This window comes from Syngnathus scovelli, chromosome 14, assembly GCF_024217435.2.
Source record: "Syngnathus scovelli strain Florida chromosome 14, RoL_Ssco_1.2, whole genome shotgun sequence".
Taxonomy (NCBI): domain Eukaryota; kingdom Metazoa; phylum Chordata; class Actinopteri; order Syngnathiformes; family Syngnathidae; genus Syngnathus; species Syngnathus scovelli.
Genome location: NC_090860.1, coordinates 7599454 through 7625750, shown reverse-complemented (window position 1 = coordinate 7625750; position 26297 = coordinate 7599454). Strand labels below are relative to the sequence as shown.

Sequence of the window (26297 nt, the reverse complement as noted above, 5' to 3'; positions counted from 1 at the left end):
AGACTTATACTTTTGTCACCTCTGATGAAACTTATGTCATTTAAAAAATTCAAAGTGTACGTGACATTTTTTCATTTTGGCAGCTGGTGTGGTCATGTAAAAGTTCATTGCGGAGGCGTCAGACAGCGAATTAGAAGATGACTCAAAAAGCAACACGTTGTTTTTATTTTTTTTAAAAGTGGCAACTCAACTCCGCTCTCTGGTGGACACATCCAGCGGAAATCCTCCTTGGCAGTCTTGGGTTTGCCGTCGTTTTAGTTCGTTGACTCGCTCTAGGAGGTCTAACCCGCATGTTAGGATTATTTCTAAAAACGTAAGAGGAATTAAATGTGTTTGGATCCGATGCGGTAACTTTAAGAAGACTCTGCGAGCCAGTGCGCCTGGTCGAGACGGTTTTAAGAAAGCAAAGTGAGGAAGGTAAGATACCAGCAGAACAGATTAGTTTGTCCGCGTTCAAGGGTTTGTATTCATTTATTATCTCTTGTTGCATGCTATTTTTTCTCAAGTAAAATGTTTAAGTGTTTCTTTTCAACACTTTTTCCCCCAGACAGAAGTCTTGTTAATTGATATAATGGGTAAATAAACTAGTGCGCTTTATGGGTGTCCGCGCATGTTCTAGTTTTGGCACATTGATTGTTCAAAGTCCGACTAGGGGTACATTTGTGACCTGTTCCCCCACCCTTTCCAACCTTAAAATAATAAAGTTGACGTTTTTTTTGTCGTCAAACTTAAAAGAAAAATATCACATTAAGATATTGAAATTGACAGTTACTCAAAATTAGTTTCATTTTAAATTGCCTAGAGATAAAACTTTTTTTAAATTACAATGTAGTCACGCTAATACTAATAACTTTAACATACTAGTAACTTTGGGGTTGGTCGCTCAACAATAGCAATAAGATGAGATTTAGACAGTATTCCCCCTCTTTAAATATGTTTTACTGTTAATAGCATATTAAAGCGACCCCTGTCTTCCCTTTTTTTTTTTTTCATGCCCTCTGGAAAATGTTTGGACATCGCTGCCCTAAACATTCAACACTTGCTCTGATGTCATCCTAGATGATGTGTTAATGTGATGCAATGAGAAGCACCAGTCATATCTGACTGTGGTGGGAAAGTACTCGGTTTAGAAATATTTTAAAGAGATTTGAAGTCACCGCTTTATTTTTCAGTTTGCATACCGCACCAAAGAGGTAGGACCTCATCCATCATCTGGCCCTGATGTGCCCCCAAGTGCCACTTTGATCTGGACTGGGCAGAAGAGCAGACCAGACTGACGGCAGGATGGGTAGCTTTTCCAGCAAGGAGAGCCACGGACACACAGGTAAGCCACTGCCATGTTTTAAACTTGTGCAAAAGTTCGAGAGAAGGATACATGAGAGCCAATCAGGAAGAGAGGCTGTTTAAAAAAAAGGAAGTGCATGTGGAGGCAGGAATCTTGGCAGCCTTCCTGTGCGTTGCTCAGCGAGTGGTCATTCCCCTGGCGTCACCATGTGATCCATTCAGGCCCAGCTGTGATGAATCGGCAGAATTTCCCGGCTCAGCACAAGGGCAGTGGATTAATCATAGAGGCTTAAATGCTATCTGACATCCACGCTCACTCACACACAAACCTCAATGCACATACACACATTCATTCAGTCAATCAGCCACCCATGTGCATGGGTGGACGAGCACATTAAGGTCTGGAATGAAGAAATAAAATAGGAAGGGACACTTGAGGAAGTTATTAAACAATCCTCCCATTCTTTCCCAATGACTTGGTGCATAGTTGCTGCTTTCACATCATTAGAGAAGAAATCTTTTTTTCTTTTGTAATAAGCCTTTTTGTCAAACGAATGAAAGGAAATGAAGATGTTATGCTCGGTGCTTATCTGTTTATCTTTTTGATTTGTAGCATGTTGTGAGAATTTTTCATTGAATCTACAGGCTCCATACAGTCTTTATTGTTAAGTTTTGAAATTCTTGCTTCTGTCGTCAGTGTGTCTGTCCCAAAATGATGTGGTGAGTTAATGTTGCAACAATGTCGACGTGCAATCTCTGTGTTCAAGAATTCCCACTGGCATGGACAGCTCATTGAATGGTGTTTTCAGTGACAACATGCCATAGGCGTGACCACTGTAGAGTTTTTGTCCCATCATTCCTCCATGACATCATTATCCGATGATGCAGACACTCACTCAGGCTTTGTCATCTAATTTTGTTTGTTGAATTCCACTCCACTCAAATTCTTTTCACACTCCCTCAATTAAAAGTATTTATGTTTCATTAGGATGTGTTTTGTGAGAGCACGGGATTAGTGAGGAGGCAAAAGAAATTTGCAATGGCTCGCCAAGTCAAATGAAGTAATTGATTGAGGACTCCGATGTTGGATTATCCACCACATCATGTTTTGGTTACCAGTCGCTGCCCTGCCCTTGTGATGTTGCCATTAGAGCTCTGAGCGGTGTCGAGATAACATCGCAGCAATTTATTCTGATGCTTTGAAGCTTTGTTTGGACTAACAGTTTAACTAAGTGACAAAACATTTTCCATTAACTGGTCTTTGATAACAAATTTAACACTTGTGCTAGATTTTGGAACTTTCAGACTACCCTGGTGACTATCTTTGAAAAAAAGTTTCTTTTGAATTTTCACTGGAAACAACTGGAAACATGGCTCGAATAATAAAACACATCTTACTCCCCCAAAATCGAAATTAAGAAATCCTGCTTCACTTATAGTACCGTATTTTCCGGACTATAAGGCGCACCTAAAAACCTCAAATTTTCTCAAAAGCCGACAGTGCGCCTTATAATCAGATGCGCCTTATATATGGACCAATATTGAGCCACTATAGCAGGTGTGTCCAAAGTCTGGCCCGCGGGCCAAATGTATACATCTTATATATGGACAAAGTTTTAAAATGGGCCATTCATTGATGGCGCGCTTTATAATCCGGTGCGCCTTATAGTATATGGACAGTTTTAAAATGGGCCATTCATTGAAGGTGCGCTTTATAATCCGGTGTGCCTTATGGTGAGGAAAATATGGTACATGTTTTAAGACATGCTGATAAATTTGTGAATATTTCCTCCAGGAAACCAACTGGATAGTTTCCACACTCCTCCTGCTTCCCCACAAAGTGACAAACCTGGATTTGAACCTGATGCTCCCCGGATCGTCCACCCCATATCACCAAAATCTCCAAGCGCAGTTTCATCTTCACCTCCCGCCTCTGTGCTCACATCCTCCAGCGTTAAGCGATCACAGCCAAGTTCTGCCGTTCCACCACCTGAGTGGAGACCTCCTCCGCCACGGCTCAACTCAAACAGCTCCGCAAATGTTTCAGCAGTCAGTTCAGTGTCAACTAAGCCTGAAAGTACATTAGCAGTGAAAGGAAACGTTACAGGCAGAAATGGAACTCGTTCTACTTCTACGGTTGTGGTTGCACAGGGCAAGTGCATGCCCGTCAGCCCTGCAAAGATCCCAACCTCGACGTGTAGTTCCTCACAGCCTGTGTCCAACTCTTCTGGACCGAAATGGAAAGAAAGGGACAGCAGTGTGAGTCAAACTTTGTTGCCAGGTCCAGAGGTCAGAGACGTCCAGTCCAAAGAATTGGAAAGTCTATTGGAAGAGTGTCGGACAACATTAGGGACCTCTAACAGTCAAGATGGGCCCACAAATGCCATAGGTAAGACTCGCAAAGCATTTGTATGGCTATTACAACATTTTGTTCGATGATAGGCTCATTATTTTCTTGTAATGGGAAGGGCAAAAGGTTTCTTTGACCTTTTTGTTTAGTTTTGTATTCATGTGACATTATCCGACATTTCTCCTCCATCAGAAATGCTGAAACGTCTCCAGACAGAAGTGAAGAATTTGAAGACTGCAATGCAGGTGAGATGATATTCAATTATATATTATTCCTGTAGAATATTAATATCATTACGATATTTTCTATAGCATATGTATCGAGCCTTAGTTTAAAGTTAAAGTGTCAAACTTAAGGCCCTGGGGCCTGATACGGCCCGCCGTATAATTTTTTGTGGCCTGCAAAGACAAATTTTGCATGGACTTTGTGTCATTACTAAAATTACAACTTGTATTCAAAAAAGAAGTGATATTGCTTGCAATTTTTATTACCATTCGTTGTTTTAAGAAATCTGAAGAGGTTTTACTAGTCTCTGATTTCAAAACTAGTTTTTCATCAGTTTTTTTGGTAGCCTATCCATCGTTATGGTTGGACTGGAAAGATAAACATTTCCAAACCCTTTTCTGATCTGCTTTGCATTTAAAGCAAGTAGCCAAAACGACACAGCTTTCAATTTCCCGTGACAGTTTGGTCAGTCAGTGTTTGCTCATCTTGGAAATAACACCAAAACACACCCTGTTACGCTATCAAAACAGGCTGTGCAATTGGCTCTGCTTCCCGTCCACGAAGGGGAGAGATGAACATCTCAAGGCAATTTTTTTTTTTATCTGGCACATTTCATATACAAGGAAAATTCACTGTGCTTCACACTTTTCACAACATCTAAAAAGCATTAACAAACAAACAGCGAAAGCATTCAAAGTCAAAGCAAAGAGAACAAAAGTATCCTATGAAGAATTACCAAAATTACGTAGTTCGTACATTGACAATGACAACAAATAAGGCATTTCCACAAAGATTCCTCAGTTTACTTCGATGTTTCCCGCGGGCTCCTCTGAAGATGATGTAATCTGCAGTGATTTCCTGTTTCCAATTCTGACCACTCCCTTAGGATAGCAGCTTGAGGCTCGCAGCTTCCTTCAGGTTACAGATGACACAAAGTGCCCCTCTCCCTTCTTTGCTTTTTCATTTGCATTTGCTATGCTATCTTTTATATAATATCAAAAGTCATACATTTAAAATTGTATGTTTAGAATAAAACCCAAATAGAAACAGTATCTACTGCTATGTAGAGTATCCTTTGATAATTGTGACACGTGTGTGTTTGCTGCTTTTTTTGACCCAATGAATTCAAATTAAATACATTCGGAGGTCATCTTGCATCTTGGAAAAGATTGAACAGCATATATGTGATGCACATTGACCCATTCAGTGCTTTAAAATCCCACCTCACTTGCTTATTCGCTCTCTTGGAAATCTCCCCTTTATTATTTATGTCTTCTTCTCTTTTCCACTTTCCCACCCCCCCGAAGAGGCTTGCAAATGTAATCCCCGCATGGGCCAGCACAGACCGCAGGGAGAGAAAGCATGGAGAGGTAGCCGTGTATTAGAAATTGAGGCAATCCAACAGTGTGTTTACATGGGCTCTTGCTTGGCCAGTAGAAGTTGCAAAGCCTGACTTTATGAACCCGCTCAGTCTGCTCTGCTGTCCTGGGAGCCTTTTCGGGGGGAGGCGGTGGAAGGAGGAGGGGGTAGGGGTAGCAATGCGGAGGTGGGGGTTCACAATCGGCTTTTCAGGAGACAAAACCTGTTTTGTTTTGTTCACTGGGGTGAGGAAGAGGAGGGGGTGAGGGTTGATGCGCTTGATCACACTGGCCATTTGTTTTTTATGTCTATTGCACACGTGAGATAGAGCAGAAGCACGATTACAGACACGGAAATGCACCGAATGATTTCTACTTTGTGAACTGACTTCTCCCCTTATTGTGCCTCATTTTTTTTCAATTTTACAATTCTGCTTTTACTTGTGCACAAGATATTTAAAAAAAAAAAAAAAATGGAAGCAACCTCTTTGTCCAAGCAGAGTTGCAGATGTGGGGGTGGTATTGACATGAAGGGGTCACACACAGGGTCAAGCAATCGCCACTGCTTCCAGTATGGGACCACACAATCTGATCTGGGGCAGCAGTTGTTCAACACATTTGTTCTCAGGAAGAGTTCCGCATTTATAACAATTGACTCTCAAGATTGCGAAACAAGTTTCTTATTTAATAGATGTTGCAATTGAGTCACAGGTCTTTATGGGAACACTTGGATGTTTTCAAAGCTTTGTCTTAGGTTGGATGAGCTTGCGTGGGAGAATCCCATCAAACACTTTTGGGATGAACTACAGCTGTGATTGCAAAGCACACTCTGCAACACTGGTCACAACTGGCCTCACATTTTTTCTGGATCAATGGACAAATATCCCCACTCTCCAAAATCTTTAGAAAGTGAAGGTTGTTGTAGCTGAGAAGAAAAGGCCCCAATTTCCCTTTTTTTTTTTCGCACTTCTTGTATTTCTCAATATTTTTTCTCCATATCGTGCAAGTATAAACAAACTCCCTTTCTGTATTTTTACTGCTGTGATATTCCACATGTTGAAAAAAACTATTTTCCTGATATACTGAGCACTGGAAGAAATTAGAGCAAGCAGTTATTTTGTTGTTTGCTTCAAACCCTTTGTTGTTGAGTTAGCATAATGGATCTTTCATACGCACATTCAAAATGTATGATCAAAAATGAAACATATTATATTAAGAGCATGTATTTGAAAATATATGGCCATCTACCCATCCCTGAAGGATCTCATCTGATGCACCATCTGTCTGTGCTTATCCGCACCATCACTTTTCAATTGTCGTAACCAACAAAAAAAAAAAAAAAAGAAAATTCTCCATTTATGCTTACGCACTCATATTTGTTTCCCTTCTGGATATTTTTCAAAACACAGCTTTGGAATCAGTTCCAGGTGACCGCTGCTAGACATTCCCAGCAATTCCCCCTTTGTCCTCTTTTCCCTAAACTGAAGTTTATGTTGAGGTTACAAAGGTTGTGTGGAATGAAAAAATATTTCGTTTGTCTAGACTGTGAGGAGGCAGCAGTGATGTTGAACACTTTGATGTCCATGTGCACTCAGTGTAGCTTATTTCCCCTCCTGGGTTCTTTTTGGGTGCAAAGAATATGGTTAGCTCAGATGGTATTCCATCATTTGGCGGTGCATGTTACAGACATGAAAGCATGGAACGAGAAGCAGTTTTAGATGTTTCTCCAAGTATGTGTCAAAAGAGAGTGGCTGGGTGGTGAAGACAACTCGAGACAGATGGATTGAGAAATAACTCTTCTTGGGAATCACCAGAAATTCTAGGTGCAGGTTTGTGTGAATGTGCATCACATCTGGTCTTGCTGTGGAGCTCTTCCGGGACTGTTTGTGTCTATGTGTTCATCCTGACAACCCACGCCCTTATCTCAGTGTGAACTTCGGAGCACCCCTTCCTGTTTCCTTAAACAGACTTGGAGTGCTTAGATAACCAAGATGACATGAAGGCAAGATCCTTCAACCCCCAGTGTGCCTTTTTTAGTTGTTATTGTAATACTTAATATAGACTGAGTCTTAATCAGGCTGTTTGACATGTTTCCTGGATGGTGGGCCAAATTCTACAAAACTGAAAAGTCAGATAAGCTTGTGGTGAGGCAGACGAATAAGGAATGTGTGTGGGGGGAGAGAAAAGAAATATGAGATGTGTGCGTACAGTATAATGCGGTCCAGCTGTGGTCCTGAGTCACTGGTCAGACTTGGGAGCGTCGACTTGGCTCCGTTATTACTTCCTCCTCCACATCTCCGGCTCTTCATCTAATTACTCACCTTTCCAACCTTTGCTCCTTTACCTAACTTCAGAACCATCCGGTTGATATTGCTTCCCAGTCCTTCTGCTGCCTCCATTAAATATGTACCTCTTCTTTTTGCATTTCTCATTTCAGCTCTGATTTTATACTGGTAACTCTTTTTTTTTTTTTTTGTCCCCATGATATCAAAAGATTTTTTTTTCCGTCTATGAGTGTCTGAGGGGATAGCACGCTTTTAATCACACAGAAACTATTTTGCCATGATTGTTATCAAAACCAATGGGAACACCTCAAAGAGGAAAACCCCTATTCAGATAAGAACAGACTAAAAGTATTCATGACACGTCCCGTAACATTAGCCTTTGTCGCAATTGTGTGTTAAATCTTTTTTATTATGTGGTTTGACAGACATATTTTTTTCATAGTTGGTTTCGTATGTCAGAAAGATACACCTCCCCTTTTTGCTAGTCAAGGCTTGCTGCACTGAATTCACAATGATCTTTAATAATTACACCCAACTATTAAGCCAACCAATAATCCCAATTATTGGTAAATTCCTCTCTCTTTGTTTTTGTACATCACAGCACTGACACAGAAATTATTCAAATCATTTTATCGTCATGTTCCTATTGGCTCAGTGGAGACATTTGTGAAACTGACTTGTCCTGATTAATGGCAGTTCATTTAAAACAGGGGTGTCAAACTAATTTTTTTTGCAGGCCGCATTGTAGTCATAGCTTTTTTCGGAGGGCCATTATGACTTTCAACCCAAGTAAATGTATGAGCACCTCATATTATATACAGTAAAAGCTACAAAACAAACTGACAAATAACTTGTTTTCAAATCAGACGAGTAAAAACTGGTCAAATATTAAAAAATATATATTATTAAAAGTGAAGAAAATTTGCAATTCAAACACATGAATTTGATGCACAATTTGTCTTTGCGGGCCACATAAAATGATGTGGCGGGCCGTATCTGGCCCCCAGACCTCGAGTTTGACACCTATCATCTAAAAGCACCTGTTTGTTCTTTTAGACTGAGCGAACAGAATGGCTGCAATTTCAAGCTGACCTTCAGGTGGCGGTGTCAGTGGCTGACCGTCTGAGAGCTGAGGCCGAAGAGGACCTGAGTGCACTCCGGACGGCTCATAAAGATGTGGAGAGGGAACTGGCTGCAGCCCTGCAGAGACAGAAGGAGGCTGACATGCAGCTTGTCACTTTGAGAAGGGAGCTGGAGGAAAGCAGGCAGAGGCTAGAGACACTGAGTCAGACTCCAGACAAAACTAATACCCAAGAAGAAGAGAAGATCCAACCTCTGAAGAACTCTGACAGCAGTGAGGGAGGACAGAGGGGGAAAGAGAGGGGGGTGTACCGGCTTGCGGGGTGTCCAAATGACATCGTGAAAAGTGCTGTCAGAGAGGACTGTGTAGCTGTTACTAAACGATACTTGAGAAATGTAACCAATGAGGAAAGGAGGAGGGAGGAGATGCGTTCTGGAGAAGTGCGAAGAACAGCAACCACTGAGAGGTCAAGGTGAGACAAACAATTTATAGTCAAGTAAACACACTTAAAACTTATTTCCTGGATCATGTACGATGACGTGTACGAAAAGTGTGACTAATGTGGTTATTTTTGTACTATTATTTATTTATTTTATTTTATTTAAATCATTCTGAGTAAAGTTAGGTTGTTAGGTTATTGCCTCCAGACTCCCCACTAATTCCCATAACCAGACCTTATTGTGAGCCAAACAAAATTTATCTTTAGGCTGAGCGACTGGATGTAATGTAATGAGCTAAAAAAAATCATTATTTATTATTATTATTCACTGCTGATCATCTGATCAGACATTTCTTCTAACGTGTCATAATACTGCAGGAGCCTGTCGAGATTACCAGCACACTCTGACTCCCCTACAATACAGAATGGAACGTCCCAGTCAACTGTTTCCACAACACCTGAATCAACAAACAAAGTGAGACTGTTTCAATGCATATCATATATGTATATATAGAGATGTTTTTTTTTTTTTTTAAATAATGTGTAATTTACGTTTTTTTAACAGAATTTACTCCAACTTAGAGGACGAAGAAGTCTGGACCAACAAGAGAGCAAGTCAAACACTGATACAGGTGTGTGTATAGTTATTTTGTCGCTATGTATAGAAGTATACATATGCATGTATGTGTTTGTGTGTGTATTTCACATAATAAAGTACTTTTTCATTGCAGGAAAACGTGAAGAAACTCTAAACAAGTACAATTCAACTCTCTCCGAGCTGCCGCCAACCAGGTGAATGGACTACACAAGCAACACTCGCCTCTTTTTTTACATAAAGTAATGTAAAAAGATGTAACGAGAAGGTCTAAAACTCTTATCGTGTTCAGGTCCCAGGATGGCTTCAACCTGCTGCTGCGTCGCCATGGAGGCTCAAAAAGGAATTCACTGTTACGTTGGTGTCAGGGCCAAACCCAAGGCTACAAAGTAAACCTTGATTCTTGTCTTAGAATATTAGTCGATGGAGTGTTAGTCGATATTTTATTTTGTTAAATTCATGGGCTGAACTAACATTGTTGCTAATTTCTTTTTAGTACATGACATTTTCATATTCGCTATATGAAATGAAAAATTTTTTTTTTTTCTAAATTGAGCATTTATGCCTTTTTCAGAGCTAACTCTTTTCAGACTTCTGATTGGCTAAAACGTCCTCGTGTTGGGCATATAGGCCTCCTGCCTCACAGGTTTTAACCTTCATTTTTATGACTGGTTAAAAAAAACATGCAGACATGAAGTTCATAAATATATCTAATGCTAGGTCTTACATTTCAGGGTCATGATGTTTTTTTTTTCCTCCTTGCTACCATATGTTGTATGCCAACTGGGTTTTAATTATTTTTATTCTCTTTTCTGTAGAATATTGACATTACCAACTTTAGCAGCAGCTGGGTGGATGGCCTCGCATTTTGTGCCGTGTACCACAGCTACCTCCCCTCACATATTCCTTATAGCAGCCTCAGTCCAGACAACAAGGTAAGCTTGGTCCTGATGGATATAATTGATGCTCTTGTTATTCATAATTTAGCTACTTCGCATAAAACTTGAATAACTCACACTTTGTTCCTAGTTTGTGCCTAGTTTTCGATTACAAGATTCATCTTTTTTTTTTAGACGGTAAACTTGAGGAAATTATACATTTTGGTTGAATCAGCTCATTAATCCGCGAAACTAAATGAACCGGTGAATCAATCAATCTACACCCAACCCCTAACCAGTCCTAAATGTTAAATAGATGGAATTAATTTATTTTACACCCCAATGGTTCATAGATTCTCATATCGTTTCTTTGCAGAGGGAGAATCTCAGTCTCGCATTCAAAACAGGAGAGACTGTTGGGATTGTCCAATCTTTGGTAAGACACTGAACCAAAATAGGCTAATCCTGATTTCTTTATATGATCAATTAAACAATTCCACTTCTCTAGACACAGAGCTGCTTTGAGACTAATTACCTGTTTAAAAATCTATTTAACAGAGTGTTGAGGACATGCTGCGTGCAGGTGGTCCTGACTGGCAAATGGTCCTGAGCTATGTGGAGAGCATGTATCGTCACTTTGAGATGTGATTAATGGAGGTACTTAAAGTCACTCCTGTCTCTTTAATTTGAATTGTAATCCAAGGGTAACCGCTAAGACACACAAAATAAATCACGTTTATAACTGGACTTATTTGCTTGCAGGAACAGTGAACTATTCAAGTATCCAGAGGCCTGGATGTAAAAGTGGGCTTCATTGAAAGCGTGACGGCGTTACAGGCGGCCATAGACACGTCCATCGTACTAATACTGACGCACCAAATGCCTTCTTAGACTTGTGGAAAGTGGACTTTGTACTGACGGTTATCCTATGCACATGCCAAATATTTGTCAAAGCTTCCTTGTAAACTGTTAATATGTAACTAGTGTTAATACCAAAGAATAAAATGTTGAAATGTTGTGGTTTATCTGATTCTTACGTTTGGTGAAAACGCTTACACTTTAGAAAGGGCCAAAGGTCAAGGAAGAGATAAATGGGTAATGAATATTAGGATTTGCTGGGAAGGCTGGATGTCGCTCTGGCTTGATGATGGATTAGCATGGACTCTACTACCACTTTGTGGTAAATTGATGTCACTACAGCTTGGTTATACTTTCTCATGTTTGTTTGGTGTTAGCCAATTTGTGATTTTAGGATACAAACAAAACAAAGTACAATTTTTTTCCTTGCTTGGCAAAACTGGAATTATACAGTTTACTTAGATAATAATTTGTATAATGCATATTTTTGTAAAAAAGAAAGTATAATTAAATTATTTTAATAATATTTCTAAAAATGATCAAATATGTTTTTTTCAGCAAAGGGATGGAAAATTTGGGTCCACACGAATCAGAAACAAACAATCACATTCAACCTTGTTTAAATAGTACAATGCCTAAGCGCACACTTGCCCCCACTGCCTCTGATTAACCCTAAATAAAGTTCTGATGTTCTAGTAGGCTTTTTTAAAATTATCTTTACATGGGGCAACACTGACGAAATGCCACTTTCAGCATTCAGCTTGTGTATCAGTGTAAATTTACTACCTCCTAAAAACAATTCAACACACACCCATTAATGTCTAAATTAAAAGTAAATCTGGCCATCACTATTTTTCAGCACAGCATTGACTCTCTTGGGCATGGAGTTCACCACTTCATCCTTTGCTCCGCCACTGGATGCCTCACAGACGATTCGTAAAATTCAGACCTGGACACCAGTCTATCGCCTGTTTTTAGCAAGGCATCATCTTGGAGATGTGTTTGGGGTTGTTATCATGTTAATTGAAGTACCTTTGGGACACCTAATACCATCTGAACTATTCAAGTTAATTTTGGAACACGTTTCCAAGCAAAATGTAACAATATGCATATTTATATGAAATTTTTTCACCCTGTCCTCCCACTCCAAAATGTATCTCTGAGAAATGACCAACGTGACAGATGAGATGAGTCCCTGTGGGCAAAGGCGTTAGCTCAGATCCATTGTGTGACAGACGATATGATATGTTCATACGGTATTTTTGTGCAGAAGTGCACGAGTGCCTCTCCGGGGAATAAGAGGTGCCCTTTTGTCTTTTGCGTGCTTAGGTCAGTTGAGCTTGTTTGTGGTATTCACTTTCACTTGGGAGTCAAGCAGAGACCTCCAAAGATGCGTGTGCTAGCAGGCAGTGTCAATATGGATTTAATTTGGGCACTTGCGTGTTTGGGAGTTTGTTCCGCTGCAACCGGCTCCACTCAAGCGTAAGTAAGATGAAAACGACGATTCATCCATAGCGTGTCAATGCAAATGAAATTTTAATACTGTTTATTGTCTCGGTCCACTGACTAATAACTGTATGCTATGTGCCAGACCATTATTTGTGATGACAGGACCTGAGGTGCTGCCTGCTGGGATGCCCTCACTGCTGGCTGTAACAGTCTTCTATGAGTTTCCTATCAGGATTGAAGCTGAAGTTTCACATCACGGCACAAAAGTCACCAAAACTGCTGACTTCCAAGGAGGTGGGTGTCTCACTCAACACTTAAAAACATTGAATTTAGTTAATGTTCAGAATTTGTGAATCCTTCATACTTAATAAAACATTTTTGATATTTCTCTTTTTCAGGTGTGACTCAGCTGCTTACTTTGCCTGCAGTGAGTATTTTTTCTCTTCTTGTACTGTTTGTATGAATTGAAATCACCATAATTTTATTGAGATTTCTGTTTTCGTTGACTGTTACAGTTCCCCACTTTTCTAACCCAAAGTTCCCGCTTGAATTTGACATTAACGGGCTACCATGATGGAAGAGTTGTCTTCTCCAACATCACCAACCTCACTTTTGATGTCAGGAACATCTCATGCTACGTTCAAACTGACCAATCGCATTATCGCCCGGGGGATACTGTCAGAGTCCGAGCTGTTTGTGTTCAGTTGGATAATCTCCCGTACAAAGGGCGAGTGGATCTCTCAGTCGAGGTAGTTGTATTAAGTTTTCTACAACTAGCCTAAGGAGATGAACGGGTCTCTGCTCAGGTTTTGTGTGTTCATGAGAAGTGTCACTGATGCTCTTGAAGGATTCCAGTGAGGATGTCGTGAAAAGGTGGCAGTCCACAGCGAATCATGGGATTGTGTTTCACGAATTCACTTTATCCCAGACTCCTCCTCTGGGAACATGGACAGTCATCATCACAATGCATGTAAGTTTGAAAAGTGTCAGGTGAGCTAAGACTGTTGAAATGTTTGACTCTAATTACATCAATAAAAAAACATCTTTTGTTCTTCTCCCGTACAGGGTGTGACTGATAAGAAAACATTCATTGTGGAGCATGAGGGTACGAGCTCAAGAACTACATTACCTGGTAAAATAGGGAGATATTGTTGATTAGTGATTTTAGCAGGGAAGCAGGAAAGTTTAAACAAAAACAAAATAGGAGAATCAAAATTAAGATACAAAATATGACTTAAAATATGACAATTGCCAAAGTTTCCCCAACATCATATTTGTTTTCATGCCAACTTGTGCACTGGCTCTTGTTGCAGAGCCTCCTCAATTTGATGTTCTGGTCAGGACGCCGCCAAGAGTTCTTGTTGAAGAAGATATATCTGGATCAGTGAGAGCCATGTGGGTCTAGAAATCCCATGAATATCAATAATGTAGTGAATAAGCAAGTACATCATACTTTTGGCTCTCTCCTGCAGTTATCCCAATGGACAACCTGTGCAGGGAACCCTCAATATCTCACTCACTCAACCGACTGCCGTGGAGGACTTAACACAAACCAAAGAGGTGAAGTTTTAGATAAACAAGTCGAAGAAACAACCACAGTGATGATGCGTTAAGAAATCAGCTCCTTTTTTCCAATTAAATAATCACTAGTTACTCAAAGTCACAGAACGTTACTATGTAGCATTTATTTACTTTAATTTAAAGGATTAAAAGAGTGTACATCTTTTCACCACTAAAGTCAGTGACTAATAACTGCCTCCAGGTTGTAGCAGTGAGAAAGAATTGAAAACACTTTTCAACCATGGTCATCCTTAACACACATATTTTGCATGCAACAACACAACTAAAAGTAAATGAATAACATACAAGACACCCTCGTACAATCAAAAGGCAGTATCCCATTTCTGTTAAGGGATTTTTTTCTCTCTCTATTTCTTCCAGATCTATGGATCAGCTCAATTTTTCTTCAGCAATGCTCAACTTCAGAGCCTCCATATAACATCAAAAATGGAGGATGCCGTACTTATTAAAGTGTGCGTTACTGACAAGTCAACAGGTAGGCTGTCTATACAATTGGTAGTGTATATTTTGTGATCTTCTCATATACTTATGACATTATGTGTCATCACACAAGGAATTAAAGTCAGCAAGACAGTTAAAGTCCACCTGATGAGGAACACATTCCAGCTTAAGTTCTGTGATTACCCCCAGTCGCTGAAGCCATCTTTGACCTTCTTTGCAAAAGTGAGAGAATTGCTCAACAGCTATGTTTTTTTCAAGCTGATATTGGTAAGTTTAATAAACACTTTTCTTCACAGCTTAGCATCTCCCGGTACGACAAAAAGCCCCTGAACACCGATAATCGAAAGTACTCTGCTGTGGTTGACGTCACTCAGTGGTCATCTATGATGAGAGGAAGTACCACGATGACTCTTCCAGTGCCGATAGATGGGAATGTCCACTTTAAGTTTAAATTACAGTATGACGTGCAGATGATTTTAATTCAAGTAAGTATTCATGTATTCCTCCAAAAGCTGAAAGTTTTGTTTGCTGTGGAAGGAATTTAGATTATTTGATTTATAGAAGTGAATATAAGTGGTTAAGATGGTTGGATGGATGGATGGATGGATGGTTCGTATGTGTGATTTTTTGCATTTTATATACAGGCTAGGTACCAATCAACTGTTGAGACACTGAAGCTCTACAGAAACTACTCATCTCCAAGTGACTCATATCTTCAGATTTCCCCCGGAGTGCCTGCAATGGTAATAAAAGTAACACATTTTGTCTCTGAACAGTTCCGTTCTACTTTGTTGTTATTCTTTTATGGATTACGGATTGTCTATGTTCACCTTCCAGATCGGATCGCCCTATCAAATAGAGACAGAAAGCACAATTCCACTATCCAAGATTCATTATGTGGTAAATTTGAAGAATGTATACATATATTTAACAATCTCTTTCCTCATAGTACCGTGTTTTCTTTGAATAATGCATAAATACAAATAAATAATTAAGATGGTAATTTCTTGATGTTACGAATATCCAATATTGTTCTGTCCTTGTTGTACTTCCAGGTGAGTTCAAGAGGTCAAGTGGTGACAGCGGGGTCAAACACGTCTTCCTCCTTTTCCCTGGTGCCAACATTGTCCTGGTCCCCTGAGGCCTGTATCACAGTCTATTCTATCCTCCCTGATGGAGAGATCATTAGTGACACAGCACGGATAACTGTTGCTCAGCAAGCATATGTATGGCCCAGCTCTTGTGCTCCATTAAATTGGCCCAGTATACATCGAAGCATGTGTGATAATCAGTGTGACGCTTCCATTACAGGTTTCTCTACATTGGAGCAATGAAAGAGCCCGTCCAGGAGAACGAGTAACGCTCACCGTGACGGCCCTTACTCCAAATTCCCGTGTTGCAATTTTGGTGATGGGAATGCATGATGAGGATCCACAGACTGACTCTTATTTAGAAGCAGGGCAGGTACGGCTCCTTTATTTGCTTGTGCGGTGTTTTTATGTTAAACGCAACTTGATAGAGGCCACGAATGAAGTCATGTAAAATCACGCCATTTGTATCATACATGATCAAACCAGTTCGTCCGGATATAACAGACCGACCTGCTTTCTTAGGTTATTTCCAAAAGCCTGTAACTCTAGTATGGCTGCCTGGTTCTTAACCTGAGGCCTGTTGACAAATGCACAACGAAGAAAAGTATAGTGCAACGCATTTGACTGTGGGAATATGAACTAGCTTTTCAAAAGACGCCTCAATAGCTTTTATTTATGTACGTCTTACATCACCAAACTGGCAATGTCCCTGCTTGGCTGTCACAGTAATGTAAAGAGTCATGTAGTGCAGGTAAATGGTTGTATAAGTGCTTTTGTCACCATAGAGCACAGGTGTCAAACTCAAGGCCCGGGGCCAGATACGGCCCGCCACATCATTTTATGTGGCCCGCGAAGACACATTGTGCATCAACTTCGTGTGTCATGACTAGAATTTCAAATTGTCTTCACTTTTAATAAGATCTTTTTTTTAAATATTCGACCCGATTTTACTCGTATGATTTGAAAACGAGTTATTTGTCAGTTTGTTTTGTAGCTTTTACTGTATATAATATGCTCATACATTTATTTGGGTTGACAGCCATAACGGCCCTCCGAAAGAAGCTATGACTACAATGCGGCCCGCGAAAAAAATTTGTTTGACACCCCTGCCATAGAGTGTACTGATGACCATCTTGTGCTTTGTCACCGTAGGGATGCAATATGAAGATTTTCTCCAATGTTCCACTGCATATGAATGAACACTTGGTGGATAGATCAGAAAATTGTATGTTAATGATAACACAAAGCAGTGACAACATGTGATTTCTTTCTACTCACTGACTTCTCTTGTGATCATTCACATTTTCAGTTGGCAATGTCCACTTAGTGGAGAAATACTGGAAACACTGGGTGGATAGAGGTGAGGACCAACTGTGGTTTGATGCTACACTCAGGTGAGCTATTAGGATTTTATAGTACAAAGAAAAGAATGAATACACGTAGAGGACAATATGTCACACAGATGCCGTGCATTGTCCTTCTGTTTGCTCTCTAGTTATAAAACATGGACAAGTGGGGCAATAACAGTTCCAGATGGTGTTACGTCGCTGGTGGCTGCGGCACTGATAATGTCAAATGACTTGGGTTTGGGATTCACTCCTGTGCCACAAAAGGTACACTAAGGGGTCTATTTTTGTAGATGATGCAGTTGCGCTAAAAAGTAAAAAATATATACCGTATTTTCCGGACTATAAGGTGCACCGGACTATAAGGCGCACCTTCAATGAATGGCCCATTGTAAAACTTTGTCTTTATATAAGGCGCACTGGACTATAAGGCGCACCATTAATGCATCATGTCAGATTTCTAATCCAAATCAGATCGTTCTCCATTTTATCTTTTTTTTATTTCAACTTCAGACGCATCAAATTACTTTATAATCACAAAATCATGATCCATACTCTTTTTGATTCATGATTCATAGTCTTCAACGGGCCACTTATGATTGATTTCATGACAATGCTTCGGGCCAGTTTAAATTTAGGAATTTGGTCCATATATAAGGCGCACCGGACTATAAGGCGCAATGTCTGCTTTTGAGAACATTTTAGGTTTTTAGGTGTGCCTTATAGTTTGGAAAATATAGTATACGCAGACTGTAACAGTTCAAACTAAAATTAATTGAAATTCTTTGGTCCATTCCAATATATATTTTCAAACCCCCAAATGTAGTTCAATGTAGAAATTGAACAAACAACACATTTGAAAGCCCACATTTTTTATTTTCTATTAAAGGTTTAAATTGTTTCTTACTTTCTTTTCATTTACAGCTGAATGTGGCCAAAGATTTCTCCATGTCTCTTAATGTTCCACAATACATCATTAGAAGAGAGGAGCTTGTACTGGAGGTGAACATCATCAACCACTTAGCGCGAGACTTAGAGGTATGGAGTGAAGAAATTACTCTGACAAAGTCATATTATATTAATATGTTTTCCTCCCACAACAGGTGATTTTGGTTTTATCCAAAAGCGAGGCCTTTGAGTTTATTTTGGCAAAGCTTGGTGACATCTCCGTGGTTAATGCTCAAACGCTCATCTTAGAAGGGTATGGCTCAACCACAGCCTTGTTCCCCATCAGGACTATGGTTATTGGGGAACTGCAAATATCTGTGGACGCCATTGCTGCAGACTGCTCAGAGAGCCTAGTCTGGAACGTTCTTGTGAAGGTACAGAATCTGTCGCAGACATCTCAAATTAAAATTGATTTGGTTGACTTGTACTGAAGGCAGAATATCTACTCTCTAAAGTTCTACACTCAATGATAAAAATCAAAATATGGTAGCATGAATCCAGTATTAATTCTCCACGAATCCCATTTTCCTGAAGCCCGAAGGAGTTGAACAAGCTTTCTCAGAGACACTTTTTCTGGAACTGGAACCACTGACCCACAACTACTCCCAGTCTATCTCCATCTCTTTGCCTCCGCATGTGGTGGAAGACAGCCAGAGAGCCAATGTGGTATTAGTAGGTATGTGTGCACTTGTCTTCAATTAAATTGTCACTGCAGCGTCTTTAGTGTTACAAATTAGGTAGGTGGAATATGCACAAGGTAAAAATGCTATCTTCTGTTACACCATTTGTCAGCACTTCAACATTTATTGATTTTTTAAATTTTTTTTTAATTGCATTTATTTATTGAACTGCAGCTAGGATATGATTAATTCTGTCACAAATCAGTGAATGGGAGACCCGAGTGCAGGAAAGCAAGTATGTGGGGCTGTGGCACAGTCAAGAAATATTTAATTTAAATGAAACAAAAACAAACAAACAAGGCACCTCTGGTCAAGGAAAAGCTGAAGAAACAGGAAATTAAAAACAGGCACCAAAGTAACAAATAAAGACTAAGAAAACAGACTTAGACTTGACTTGGGGAGCATACAAAGCACACAGCACGTGGGACAGACGACAATGCCCCAACAACCAAGAGAAAGGAGGGAACTAAATACAAACAAACTGACGAGACAACGAGGAACACCCGGACAAGACAAGTGGCTGAGGGAGCTGATTGGAAGACACAATGGGCGGTGCTAACGAGAACAGTGGGAACAATGATCAACAACGAGACATACAAAGAACACCAGGAAAACAAAATGGACAAAATTACCAAAGCCCAAATCAAAAAACCAAACAAACAAAAAAACATGACAAATACACTTCATATCTTCGTACAAAATGATCTTGTTTAAACATCGTCAGTGTCTGCAGGTTGTTTTGTCGCTGTGTTATATTTTCTGGAGATTGCAGTACAATAAAACTATTACTGAATATGGTCCCCCCCACCCCCATTGTGTCACTATTCGCAGGTGATGTGTTGGCTTTGTCCATTCAACACTTAAATTCGCTGGTTCAATTGCCAAATGGATGTGGAGAGCATAACATGATCCACTTTGCTCCAAATATTTATGTGCTCCAATACCTGGACAGGTCCAACCAGGAGAATAAAGAGATGAGAAACACGGCTTTGGGCTATATGTTTGAAGGTACGTGAAAGTCAAGTTTGTTTGTTTGCTTGTTTGTTTGTTTATTTATTTATTTATTTATTTATTTATTTATTTATTTATTTATTTATTTATTTATTTTCAGTAGAATTTTATTGTTCTGATTTCAAAATATCAACATTACATCATTAAAAAGAGCAAGTCATTTTTTGACTCATTAAATTGGCCAATAGTATTTATTTAGAAAAATAAATAAATAAATAAATAAATCTGGACTAATCTGAACTGGATATTTATTTATTTATTTATTTATTTATTTATTTATTTATTTATTTATTTATTTATTTATTTATTTATTTATTTATTTTTAATTTATTTACCGCTTTAAAATGTCAATCTCTCCATCCTGTTTATTCAGGCTATCAAAGACAGCTATCCTACCAAAAAGATGATGGATCCTTCAGTGCTTTTGGTGCTCAAGATCCTGCTGGTAGCACATGGTAGGTCGTTCTTATATGCCACTGAAATACGCTGGCTTTATCGTAATCTGTTTCAGTGTAAAAGAGAGATTTTCTTTCCACAACAAATTTATTTAAAAACCTCAGTGGGTCAAAAGTTATACTGCCTTAAAATGTTTTCGTCAAACGTTTGAAGCAGCAAATCACATAAGTGACGTGCCATAACTTTATTTTCCAAGGCTGACAGCCTTCGTCCTGAGGTGCTTCCTCCAGGCTCAACCCTACATGCACATTGACGAAACAGTCATAAATAGAGCCAGAACCTGGCTCATGGGCCTGCAGGGCCCCCAAGGAGAATTCTCTGAGGTGGGGCGCTTGATGCACACAGAGATGCAAGAAGGACTGGACAACGGCCCCGTGGCCCTCACTGCTTTTGTCATGATGGCCCTACTGGAGAACAAAACTTATGTGGTAAATTGATTCAATCTCAATTTACATAAAATGTTTACTTACTGCATGAACTGTCATGGTAGCTTGATACCACTTTCTTGTATTTTTGTGAAGGACAAGCACTATGACAATGTGTCCCTGACTATAACGTACCTGGAGAGAAGCGTAACCAGTGAAGCTCTCAGCAACTACACATTGTGTTTAGCAGCGTACGCGTTAGCTCTGGCCAACAGTTCTGTGGCTGGCACAGCGCTAGAGGAACTGAGCACCAGAGCTGACTACAGAGGTAGTTTACAAAAAAAATTGCTATTTGAGAATGAACAGAATCACATTCCGACACTACAGTGCTGCCAGATTACGTCCAATTGAATTATTTAGAGATGTTAGATTACAATTTCAACACAGTCTTAAGGCTGGCTATGTATTTTTTTTAAGTAGGAGTAGTAGATGTGGCAGTGTTGCGTAATTTTTTATTGCATTTTACAATTCCCTAGATGGCATCATGATGTGGGCGTCCTCTGCTGGCCCGGACGTACATGAGGGCCAACCACACTCGTCTCAGGTAGAAATGGCCTCCTATGTAATGCTGACACATATTCAGCGTGGAAGCTATGTGGAGGGCATCCCATTTCTCAAGTGGTTAATCAAGCAAAGGAACTTCCTGGGTGGCTACAGGAGCACACAGGTAAACTGTGATGAAATTTCTTTGTATGTACTGTATTTTCCGGAATATAAGGCACACCTAAAAACCTAACATTTTCTCAAAAGCCGACAGTGCGCCTTATAGTCCAGTGCGCCTTGTATATGGACCAAATTCCTAAATTTAAACTGGCCCAAAGCATTGTGTCATGAAATCAATCATAAGTGGCCCGCTGAAGACTATGAATCATGAATCAAAAAGACTATGGATCATTATTTTGTTATTATAAAGTAATTTGTTGCATCTGAAGTTGAAATAAAAAAGATAAAATGCAGAATGATTTGATTTGGATTAAAAATCTGACATGATGCATTAATGGTGCGCCTTATAGTCCGGTGCGCCTTATATAAAGACAAAGTTTTAAAATGGGCCATTCATTGAATGTGCGCCTTATAGTCCGGTGCGCCTTATATTCCGGAAAATACGGTAACCTAAAGATTGTTAGAGCACCAGCAAAATGCAGAAAAACTAACCGGTTGACTAAGTCGACAAGACTGGAACTCCAGTCTAATGCATTCTGCTGCATTCAAAAAATTGTCGATTCTATGAGTTCTATTTTTGGCCTCCCTTAGGACACAATAGTTGCCCTCCAGGCTGTGGCCTACTATGCTGCATTTAGTGGCTCCAGCTCCATCAACCTCCGTCTCCTTGTATCTTCCTCGAATTCTTCTTTTACCTTTCCCATCAACTCCACCAGCTATTTGGCATACCAGCAGCACGAGGTAGCGATATGTTGTCCAGTATCTTGATGCATGGAATATTTTATATTTTGGTGGGATTTGTTCAACTTGACATGTTCCTTTTCAGATCAATGCTAACCAGGACATACATCTAAATATATACATAGAAGGAAGAGGATTTGCCGTATTTCAGGTGCAATCATACTGCTTCTCTTTGTCCTTGCTTGCAATAATTAGTTCATAATTACAAAACTGTTTACAATTTGCAGCTTCAAATGAATCCTGCCACATCTCTCCCCCAAAAGTTCCTCTCTAATTATGGAAATGTTTCCAACTCCACATAAATGATCATTTAATTGCCAGAGCATGACCAGAGTTAACTGAAAATTGCAGCTGTGCATGAGACAATGAATTACATTGTTAATGCCAAAGCAAAAAAAAAAAAGGCTAAATGCAAATGTAGCATGATGGCCTCCCGCCGATTAACATCTGGAACACATATTGTAGTTGAGAGTTTTGTTTGCGTTAGTGTCTCCACATGATTCCACTCAAAAGACTTTGGCTCAAGCCTAATCTTTTCATTCTGTCCAAATTAGAAGCATTACCCCTCCATCTCAGAGTTCTTCCACCTGTTTTACTGTCTGTAATTCATTACGATGGATTTTACATCTGTGATTGCATTGCAGTAACTTTTCCAAAACGCGATATAGTTTCTGTAGTGTGTTTGTGTCCTGCATAATCGTTGGCACAGCCGGTACACGAAAGCGTATCATCATAAAATCAAGAAAAAAAAATGTCTTAAATGTCGCATAAATTCTTCCAGATGAATGTCTTTTACAACCTGGAGAGCAAAGCATTTTTACAGAACAAAGTTTTGCATGCCAGAAACCAGGAGGCTTTTGATTTAAACGTGGACGTGACGGAAGAGGAAAACCACGATTACTTGTTCTTATCTGTGTGTGTCAGGTAAGATGATTTTTATAAGAAGCGTAATTGACCGTTCATGTATGCATGTTCTCCTCGGAATTATTTGGGTTTTCTCTGATTAGTCCCGCTTCCTCCAAAAAACACGTTAGATTAATTAAAGACTCTAAATCATACCACAAATTAAAAACAACTGACCAATCCCAATGCAGCACAGAAAATGTCATGTCCTGACAATCACATTGAGTTTTAATTTTTCTTTGTGTTTGGAAACCCTCAATTTACTTATTGTGTTACTAACTTTATAGTGGCTTTTTTTGTCTTTTTTTTTAATGACTATGATGGATTACTGGTCTCCATTTTTACGCAAGTCCTTGACATTGACATTTTGAGTTCTCATGTTTTTATGTCTCTTTAGTTCTCATCATGCAAGTGTAACTTTTTCTTGTCCCCTCAATGGTGTCGTCTTGTTCGTAGGCTGAAGAGCAATCAAGTGATTCCTCACACAGGCATGGTTATACTGGATGTCGGCCTGCTCAGTGGTTTTGCTCTCGCCGCTGGCGCTGCTGCCTCAGCTGCCTCAATACAATCAATAAGAAAGGTGGAAACATTGCCTCAGAAAATCACCCTCTACCTGGATTCAGTAAGGATCTCATCAGTCATTTAAATAGTGGGATGATGTCATAAATATTTGTCTCCAAAATGTAGAGACAGATTCTGGTTAAGACAAATGATGAAAATTAAAACTAACAATATTCTCTGTTTGCTGAGAGTAGCAGTTTTGCTTTCATAGTTTTTATTTTTGAAATTATATGTACCACACCAAAAGCAATTTCTAATAAGCACGGGAGCGATGATAGCTAGTATAATAACAATAATAATTATAATACATTTTATTTATAAATGTTGAGCCTGAGCGTGTATATTATCTATCTATCTATCTATCTATCTATCTATCTATCTATCTATCTATCTATCTATCTATCTATCTATCTATCTATCTATCTATCTATCTATCTATCTATCTATCTATCTATCTATCCATCTATCCATCTATCCATCTATCCATCCATCCATCCATCCATCCATCCATCCATCCATCCATCCATCCATCCATCCATCCATCCATCCATCCATCCAAACGGTGATCCACACCACGGTTAATGTTAATTACATTACATTCTGTGCCTCTAACATTATTTTTCTATTCTCTTCCTTTTGTGTACAGCTCAACAAGTCAGAACTTTGCATCCCACTTCCATTGGTCCGAGTTTTTAAAGTGGCCCGAATTCAAGATGCACTGGTGGAGGTTTATGACTACTATGAGCCTAGTGAGTAAATTGTGTTTAAATATGACTAAATGCGACCAACGATTATCATGACGAACCAGATAACTGAGAATGTTTCATTGCCCTCAAGATACATCATTTATTTACAAATTACACATACGCGCATGGTAATCATGATGTCATCCTCCTAAAAAAATAATTTTCTTGCCTCACAGCGAGACGAGCAGCGACAACATATAATTCAGAAATTCTTCGCCTCATGGATGCTTGGTACTTCTGTGGTGAAGACTTGCATCTGTGTCTGCAGGGAAATCCCATCACGGTGTCCTCATTAGTGCCCTCAATACATAGCACCATGTGTAGCCTTTGTTGCTTATTACTTGGAATAACTTTGCTTTATTGCAGTCTAATTTGATTGGAATGTTTGCACTGGTGGTCAGCAGGTCTACCTTGGAGGCAATGTGATGACGAAAGATGAAGGAACCCAATTGTATAAAGCAGTAAAATTGGAGGACAACTTTAAAAAAAATGCTTATTAATGACCCTTTGGTCAAATTTGATCCAGATCCATGTTAAACCTGATACGTCTTTTGCTCGTTCACTGAAATGCATTTTTGATTGATGAGCTGTATGTTTTATAAGGGTTTCTTGGACTTTAAAGCAAAGTTTTTTTTTTTTTAAATCAGACATGGAGTGAAGTAAATTTAGGGGTATCAGATTCCCCACAAATAATAGAATAATGCATGTACAGTATATCAGTCACCCTTCGATGTTTCTTTTTGGCTCACTATCAAGGGGTGATTTTTCAGTAGCTTTTTCTAAAGTTCCTCTCCAGTCTGTGCACTGCAGCACTGTGAACCTTCAAAGTGAAAAACACTAGATGGCAGGCTTGTCATCGGAATAGTGATTCTTGTATATTATCTTATTCAAGTATAGAGAGGAGAATTTTGTCTGTTCAAAAAAATACATATGTATAGTTGAGTAAAGTAATCAAAATATAATTTCATGCGCCTCAACCATAATAATGATGATAAAGATTGTAGCTAAATATAACTGAGTAGCTCATCTGTCTTGGGTTTAAAAGAAAATTCACAGAAATGTTCAAATTACAAGAATTTCTTGTTGGAAGGGTTTTCAACTAGTTTTGTTCAAGGGACCACCATTATAACCAAGAAGCAACTTAGGGACCACTGCTTTGGCGAATTATTATTTTATTTTTTTCATCGAAGGAGGATAGACCTATACAGCCTATTTATTTGCATCTGTATGTCTATTTGGGGAATCTCAGCTACATTTGACATCATTTGGATGGGTAAATGATTCACAAAATCTAGCTGGAAAATAAATCAAGTCTAAATTGACTTGAGGATTGAACCCACCACCTTCAAAGTTCAAGTCTATCACTATAACTGAGCCTATAACTGTCATATTGGTTTTGGGTGACTGGAATCGATAAATGGCCTTTCTGTTTATTTCAATCGAGAAAGATGATATTGAGCATGGTCATGGAACAAATTAAATTTTATGGCACCACTGTGTATCTTTGCAGCCATATTGTGGCATCTCGGAGCAAAGGTTTGTGGATGGGTGTCAATTACTCACAGGTTTTTACTATTTGTGCCAGGTCTCACCTTCAACACTGCATTCCATTCAGAAAATGAAATTACATTTTTAAATTACACCGTACTATATTACACATATGTACCTAATATTGTGGCTGGTAATGTGCGCTGCTCCGTGAATGTGAACATTTGTGATAACAACACACACATCAGGGTCAAGTCAAATAAACCTCACACTCCACAAGCCTTGTTTGTAGGTCATGTTCTAAAAACAGTTAATCAATCACGACAGGCATGATGTCATGCGATTACTATGTCACAGGAAATGTCGGTCCTACCCAATGTGGCGCCCTAAGCGAGATTATTTAGGGTACCCCCC

The 26297-nt window shown here is 39.3% G+C and overlaps 2 protein-coding genes across 3 annotated transcripts; both read left to right on the top strand.

Moving 5' to 3' along the window:
* The first annotated feature begins 232 nt into the window (after window positions 1-232).
* On the top strand, window positions 233-11512 carry si:ch211-195o20.7 (cytospin-A). Of its 2 annotated transcripts, none has more exons than XM_049739753.2 (13): window positions 233-417; window positions 1173-1324; window positions 3080-3673; window positions 3827-3879; window positions 8559-9055; window positions 9401-9497; window positions 9588-9654; window positions 9754-9814; window positions 9910-10006; window positions 10436-10552; window positions 10872-10931; window positions 11054-11152; window positions 11258-11512. In XM_049739753.2, the coding sequence occupies exons 2-12, from the start codon at window positions 1285-1287 to the stop codon at window positions 11141-11143; spliced, it is 1773 nt and encodes a 590-aa protein (XP_049595710.1). In that variant the 5' UTR covers window positions 233-417; window positions 1173-1284; the 3' UTR covers window positions 11144-11152; window positions 11258-11512. The 2 variants fall into 2 exon arrangements, with proteins under 2 accessions (XP_049595710.1, XP_049595711.1); XM_049739754.2 differs by having other exon boundaries at window positions 233-459.
* An 804-nt stretch (window positions 11513-12316) lies between these two features.
* On the top strand, window positions 12317-25208 carry cd109 (CD109 molecule). The gene is made up of 32 exons (XM_049741260.1): window positions 12317-12835; window positions 12945-13096; window positions 13201-13229; window positions 13318-13551; window positions 13650-13772; window positions 13868-13907; window positions 14116-14197; window positions 14275-14362; window positions 14744-14858; window positions 14937-15046; window positions 15121-15309; window positions 15469-15567; window positions 15662-15724; window positions 15880-16050; window positions 16136-16288; window positions 17068-17140; window positions 17225-17309; window positions 17411-17528; window positions 18186-18299; window positions 18365-18583; window positions 18744-18885; window positions 19721-19897; window positions 20274-20355; window positions 20553-20784; window positions 20878-21049; window positions 21258-21448; window positions 22036-22185; window positions 22271-22336; window positions 22967-23109; window positions 23545-23710; window positions 24296-24398; window positions 24572-25208. Exons 1-32 carry the CDS (start codon window positions 12594-12596, stop codon window positions 24769-24771), a joined length of 4323 nt encoding a protein of 1440 aa, XP_049597217.1. The 5' UTR covers window positions 12317-12593; the 3' UTR covers window positions 24772-25208.
* Window positions 25209-26297: the final 1089 nt, after the last annotated feature.

What these genes read in the sequence shown, in the direction of transcription:
- cd109 (XM_049741260.1), top strand. Translation starts at nt 12,594, where the DNA reads ATGATATGTTCATACGGTATTTTTGTGCAGAAGTGCACGAGTGCCTCT. An exon ending in TCTGGATCAGTGAGAGCCAT is followed by an intron (nt 14,198 to 14,274) that starts GTGGGTCTAGAA and finishes TCTCTCCTGCAG; the next exon opens with TTATCCCAATGGACAACCTG. An exon ending in CACCAGAGCTGACTACAGAG is followed by an intron (nt 21,050 to 21,257) that starts GTAGTTTACAAA and finishes ACAATTCCCTAG; the next exon opens with ATGGCATCATGATGTGGGCG.
- si:ch211-195o20.7 (XM_049739753.2), top strand. Translation starts at nt 1,285, where the DNA reads ATGGGTAGCTTTTCCAGCAAGGAGAGCCACGGACACACAG. An exon ending in GGAGAGCCACGGACACACAG is followed by an intron (nt 1,325 to 3,079) that starts GTAAGCCACTGC and finishes TATTTCCTCCAG; the next exon opens with GAAACCAACTGGATAGTTTC. An exon ending in GCAACCACTGAGAGGTCAAG is followed by an intron (nt 9,056 to 9,400) that starts GTGAGACAAACA and finishes ATAATACTGCAG; the next exon opens with GAGCCTGTCGAGATTACCAG.